This window comes from Chrysochloris asiatica, unplaced genomic scaffold (assembly GCF_000296735.1).
Source record: "Chrysochloris asiatica unplaced genomic scaffold, ChrAsi1.0 scaffold00036, whole genome shotgun sequence".
Classification (NCBI taxonomy): domain Eukaryota; kingdom Metazoa; phylum Chordata; class Mammalia; order Afrosoricida; family Chrysochloridae; genus Chrysochloris; species Chrysochloris asiatica.
Window position 1 is genome coordinate 20,805,326 of NW_006408554.1, and position 6,857 is coordinate 20,812,182.

At 38.9% G+C, this 6,857-nt stretch overlaps 1 protein-coding gene and 1 pseudogene across 1 annotated transcript in view; both read right to left on the reverse strand.

Moving 5' to 3' along the window:
* Positions 1–1,765: 1,765 nt before the first annotated feature.
* Positions 1,766–2,552, reverse strand: LOC102810959 (annotated as a pseudogene).
* A 3,333-nt stretch (positions 2,553–5,885) lies between these two features.
* PRKDC (protein kinase, DNA-activated, catalytic polypeptide) overlaps positions 5,886–6,857 on the reverse strand; it is a 305,624-nt gene continuing 304,652 nt past the window's right edge. The window contains exon 86 of the mRNA XM_006860083.1: positions 5,886–6,090. Within this exon, the coding sequence (XP_006860145.1) occupies positions 5,886–6,090 (205 nt within the window). The remainder of the gene's footprint in view (positions 6,091–6,857) is intronic.

Below are 6,857 nucleotides of genomic sequence, written 5' to 3' on the forward strand. Positions count from 1 at the left end.
AGGTAGATGTGATCAGGAAATGGGCTTCCCTTTTCACTCTTCTTGAGAAATTTCAAGATGCCACTGTTGGTTGTTTTGATGTAACTTGGGATTTAATTTTTGGCCTATTTCCTTTTTTGTCTGCTTGTCCTGCTTCACAATCCCCATTCAGGCCTTTTTTCTAGTGATAAACAGTTCAGAGCTAGCTGTGGCCATTTGATTTTAATTGGAAACAGTCTCTTTAAATTTCTAGGAGATCTGTGTGCATGCATAGTAGAACCCTCCAAGGGTGGGGCTGGGGTGTGCACTAGCTCAGGCACCCCTATAGTCACCAAAATGAAGGTGTTCAGAAAGCAATGGATCAATGAACAGATATCTAAAAGAAAAGAATGTCCACACCTTTATCTCCATGGTTCTGCCAGGCATCTATGGCCGCTCTGATCCTTCCCCTGCTTTGTCTCACCCAAGATGGCCACTCCTTGAGCAGCTGAGTGTCCCCAACTAGAAAGCAATGGATTTCTTGCTTCTGCCACAAATTCCCCCAGCTGTAAGCCTTCCAACCTTCTAAATATTCCTTTATATGTGGTTCAGAGTTCTGCAATCATCCTCTGAGCCTGCTTGGTCGGGTATTCTGTGTTGTTGCTGGTGGAGCTCCTTACTGCACTTCTACCTGATCTACCATCTTGTTTGTTCTCTTAGGGTGTATTCTTATAGCTTGGCTATATGGCCACAATGCCTGCCTCTTCTTAGGTGATGTACAGAGGTAGAGCTCCCACCTCCAGGATAGATGTGTGATCAAAAGGACCAAAAACAGAAGTAATATAAACACATAGACAAAAATTACCACTCTGGAGCAGAGATGCTGCTTTGGTCAACTCTCCTGTACTACTCCATCACTGTGTGTGCACCTAGAAGTCTCCAGCAGGGGGTGGGTGTGACCCCTTTTTCAGGCCCTTCCTCTAGCCACTACCGTATAGGTGGGCAGATATATATTGGGAGAAAGATCGTTCACTATGTTTGTCTCTGAAGGTCAGTTTGTTATCTCTCCAATAAACTTTTAACAACCCTTTTCAAAGGCTTGACAATAGAACAAGTAAGTATACATGACCAGAATACACAATGTATATATTTATATATTTAGTTATGTATTAGTTTTTCTTCAACACGTGTAATTTAGAATTTATTGGTAGACATAAGATCACACACACACACACACACATATTAACGACAAGGTAAATTTCAGAAAACATTAAGAAGTGCAAATATTGAGGGTAAATTTTTTTAAATTCAACTGACCAAATTTTCATTTTATCTGCCATTTTTGTATTACTATTGTTAATTTAGAAACTTTAGAATGTTGGATGTTGAGTATGTTTAATTTTTACGAAGCCTCCAGTTGTGCCAGTGGTGGGTTATGTGCTGTGCAGTCGGTTCTGACTCACAGTGACCCTGTAAAGGGTTTTGAAGCTATAAATCTTTATAGCTTTAAAGCCTCATCTTTCTCCTTCAGAACCACTGGTAGTTTGGAACTGTTGACCCTGCGATAAGCAGCCCGACTCCTAAACACTAGGCTATCAGAGCTCCATAGTTGTGCCAGGAGCCTCTTTATCTTCCCACTTTATCTTCTGTTACCAGATTTTGTTGTATAAGATACTTATCTTTAAGTTGCAAAAGCCTATATAAAAACTTTCATTTTTGACCTTTTGACTTACAAAACTTGATTATAAAGAAAAGAAATCCACCTAATTTTTATGCAAGTTCACAAAAATATCTTTTTCCTTAGGAGTCAAACATTTTCATGGTCATAAAGAACCTTCATAGTTTTAGACTCTTATTAAATTTTATTTTGATTTTCCAGAATGGCAACTCAATTTTCATGGCATTTCACATATTCGTTCTTCTTTCTGCGACATTCTTGAGCAGCTTCTCTGTTTCTTATCAACCTTATTTCTCTTTTCAACTGGGGTCATCTGTCTTAGTTGTTTGAGACGTAAGAGTCACAGGAGTCTGTGGTACTGAAGAAGCTAATAGTGTCATACGGATCTGGTTTAAGTCTGCATATCTCCTGATGTAGTCTGTACAATGGCCCGATTGCTGGGTACAAGTACTGCTGTCCATCAGAGGTCTTTGCATACTAAAAAATTGTTGTACCTTACTGAGTACTGCCTGAGTTTGACATGGTTAATGTCTGACGCCCCTGTGCTCCATCTGTGGCAGGACTGGCAAGCTGTAAGTCTCTATTTGGGCAATGGCAATATACTGTCCAGTGCTAGTCTTGATAGATGGGTGTTGAAATAGCCGTAGAAGTTACAGAAGAAATTCCAGGATTTTCTCCATCCTCTTTTCTATTCCATGTATCTTCAGATGATAGGTCTTTCCAAATTTTCCTATAAGATGGGCATCATGTGAGGATCCGTGGGCTTTCAGTGAGGAATCTATGCTGTCAGCTGAGTCCTGAGACTCCTTGCTTTTTGGGTAAAGATGTTGAGCAAAATGAGAGATGGAGCTCCCTGAACTGCTGAACTGGCCTGGGGTGCCATCTCCATGGAGTTCTTCTTGTGGGAATCTTCCATACTGTGGCTGCCGCCTTGCCCTATGTGAGAAGGGAACTTCCACTCCCCATCGTTAGATACAGTTCACAATTCCATTCTGCACACACCCCCACCCCACATGGCAGGGGAGTCTGTGTCACCTAACAGTCTTAGGCTCTCGTTTCCTAGGCAGTCAGGGCTGTTACTGGCCAAATGAGCTACACCAAGCTGAGGGCTGGAGAGGGAAGGCAGGCAAAACTCCATCTAAGTAAAATCAGAGTCTTGACTAGTTAGACATTTAGACTTCGTGTAATGAGGTCAATTTGCTATCTAGGGTAAAACGTTGGAAATAAAAATATAGATGTATTGGGAATGCTGTATATGTTTTTTCATTGCATTCTCATAAATTATGATGGAACATTAAAGCAGACAGCTTTGAGATTAGATTCATATACACAACCAATTATAACAATAAACTTTTACTTATATGGACAGTATTCAATAAAGATACCTATAATGTAGGTTTCTCTAGACTTTGGAGTATGGGCAAGGGAGAAATCTGTGAAATCTATACATCCGCACCACCAAGGTGGTCCAAACAGTAAACACACTACTCTTCTATTGTTGTTAAGTGTCGTCGAGTCTCTTCCAACCCATAGCGACCCTGTATAGGGTTTCCAAGGAGCAGCTGGTGAGCTTGAACTGCTGACCTTGCAGTTCAAACTGACCTTGCAGTCCAGTGCGTTAACCTGCAGCACCACACCAGTTGACCTTAATGATGTGCATGAAGTAAAGCTTTCAAGACCTCCTTTTGCTGATGTAGCACAACTCAAAATGAATAGAAACCACTGCAAATATCCATTAATAGATGGAATGTGAAATGTATGAATATATCAAAATAGAAGTCATCAAAAATGAGATGGAATGCATAAAAAGCTTGATATCCTAGGTATTAATATAGGTACAATCCTAGTCATAAATATAGACTGGTATTGGCCATTCTGAATCAGTCAGTCATAGACTATGTTGAGAATGAAAAATTGAAGAGTAATGGCATTACATTATTGGTTAAAAAGAGCATTTCAAGATCTATCCTGAAGTACATTGTTACCCGTGTTAGGATAATATCCATACACACACAAGAATGGCCAGTTAATATAACTATTATTCAAATTTAGGCACTTACCACTAATGCCCAAAATGAAGAAATTGAAAAATTTTACCACCTTCTGCAGTCTGAAGATAAAATATGCAGTCAAGATACATTTATAATTCCTAGTGATTGGGTTGTAAAAATTGTGAAAAAAAATCAATAACTTTTTGATTTTTGAAGCATATTCTGATGAAGCTGAAAAAAATATGGCCTTGGTGATAGGACCAACACTTGATAGTTTGCACATCCAACACCTTCTTAATTACAAATAGTATAAAAGTGGATTTCACCAGATGGAATACACAGGTATCAGATTGACTAGATTTGTGGAAAAAAAGGATGGAGAAGCTTGATATCACCAGTCAGAATGAAGGTAGGAGCAGACTGAGGAAGAGACGACGATCAATTGCTCATATGCAAATTCAAATTGAGGCTGATTAAAATATAAACAAGTCCACAAGAGCCACAGTACAGCATTGAGTATATCTCACCTGAATTTAGAGACCATCTCTAGAACAGATTTGATACCTCTGAAGACCAGATGAGCTGTGAGATGATACCTAGTAAATACTACATGAAAGCAACAGCTACCATTGAGTTAATTCTGACTCATAATGACCTTATACAAGGTTTCCAAGACTATAAGATTGCTAAGATTATTTTTAAAAGTTGTAGCAGTACATTGACAGGAAATAACCAGAAATTCAAGCAGGATTCAGAAAAAGGACATGAATAAGGGATATTGTTACTAATATCAGATGGACCTTGGCTGAAGGCAGAATACTATAGATGTTTACCTGTTTTATTGACTATGCAAAGACACTCAATTAAGTGAATCCTCATAAATTACGGATAGCATTGAGAATGGGAATTCCAAAACACTTAGTTGTGCTCATGTGGACTTGTACATAGACCAAGAGGTTATTCATTTGAACATAATAAAGGGATATTGAATGGTTTAAGATCAGTGTGCATCACGATTTTATCTTTTATTCAATCTGTATGCTAACCAAACAATCTGCCAAGCTGGACTACATGAAGAAGAATGTGTCATTAGGGCTGAAGGAGGACTCATTTACAGCCTTCGATATGCAGGTCATACAACCTTGCTTCTGAAAGCAAAGATGATTTTTGAAGCATATTCTTATGAAGCTCATAAAAGACTACAGCCTTTAGTATAAATTACACCTCAGCATAAAGAAACAAAATACAACTAGACCAATATGCAACATCATGATAAAGTGAAAAAATAATGAAGTTGTCAAGGATTTCAGTTTACTTGAAATTTATAATCAATGCCCAATAGAAGCAGTAGTTATGAAAATAAATACCACACTGCATTGAGGAAATTTGCTGCAAAGAACTTTTTAAACAGTTAAAAAGCAAAGATGTCACTTTGTGGATTAAGGTATACTTGGCACAACCATGGTATTTTTAATAGTCTTATATGCATGTGGAAGCTGGACAATGGAAAAGGAAGACAAAAGAATTGATGCCTTCGTATTATGGTGTTGGTGAAGAATGCTGAATGCCCATGGACTGCCAGAAGAATGAGCAAATCTGTCTTGGAAGCCAGTATGCTCCTTAGAAGTAACGATGGAGAGACTTTGTTTCAAGTACTTTGGACATGCTGTCAGAGGGACCAGCTGCTGCTTCTTGGAAACCATATACAAGGTTGCTATGAGTTGCAACCGACTCAACGGCACTTGACAACAACAATAGCAGAGGGACCAGTTCCTGGAGAAGGGCAGTGAAAAAGAGGAAGACTCTCAATGAGATGGATTGATACAGTGGCTGCAGTAATGGCCTTACAAATGCGAGGCTAGCACAGGACTATGCAGTGTTCCATTCTGTTGTACATAAGGTTGTTGAGTCAGATCCGACTCAATGGCAACTAATAATATCAATACAATGAATTATTTTGTAAGGTGAACATTCTGCTCTTGAAATTATATAAAAATAGTATACAGAGATTTTTAAACTATAATGTTGACCTTTAAGGATGAAAACTAGTATTCCATATTCTTATGATCATTTATTGCCCCAAATCACACACGTTTCTATATACAAATGTCTGAAGAACAGAAAATCAGCCAAAAGATAAATCTGGAAACATTTGATCTTCAGTGCCTTAAGAAAACCATACATGTATTGATATACATGAATGTTTAGGAGGTTCTTTACACAATTTAATGGTTTATATCTGCTGACTGCCACAGACTTCACATCCAGGGCTCCCATCCTCCCCAAGTTCTGCCAAGGATATTGGGGTCTGTTGCCTGGTCAATTAAGCACTTCACTTGAGTTTCTTCTGAAAGTCCACTCTCTGTTACTTGAGCACGAATGTTGTGATCTTTAATTCCTCGTGCTACTGCCACATAGTCCCCAAAGACAGATTCCTTCTCATGGCCAAGACGTAATTCATCACTGGAAAAAAACATTAAACAAATGTTAAAATTTAAATTCATAGATGTACTATCCAAATGGTCTCTTGCCACTTCTTTTTTTTAATGAGAATATTTTCGGTTGCTCAAAACCTTGAAGAGATTGAATTTGTAGCAAAATACAGCATGAATAATCACGAATAATGAAAAACAGCATTAATATTTACATGCAAGTTTTATGTGGACATATATTTTCATTTCTCTTACTTCAGTTCTCTTAGGAGTGAAATCAATTAGTCAAATGAGAACTTTCCCAGTTTATGAGTTGGAACCAACTTAACGGTAACAACAAGGAAGCAACAGGATCAGGAAGGCTCAGGATACAGCTCCTCAGTCAGGACAGCCTCTTTTCAGCAATACCCAAAGGCAGGCCTCTCGCTGGGCCTCACCCTACCTTGGGCAACAAAGTTTTTTTTAACTCTGCCAGTAAGTGCTCAAACCATCCTACTTCACCAGCAAGTCTCCTGCTCAACAGCAATTTTCTTGCTCTGTGGGCCAGGAAGTCTCATTCACATGTCTCCTGGCTCTGCTCTCATTGTCTCTCACCACCTCTAATGTCAAAGTTCTGTCTGCAGGATTGAGGAAGTTTAGCACAGGTCCAAAAGGCACGCCCCTCTTCTGAGTCTTTGGTCTGGGACTGCTCATTTTAAACTGAGGAGGATGGCTAAACTGACCAATCCCCATGTTAGAATTTCATACATTTTATTTGCATGGTGCATAAACCACAGGCTGTTATGCATCATTGTTTTT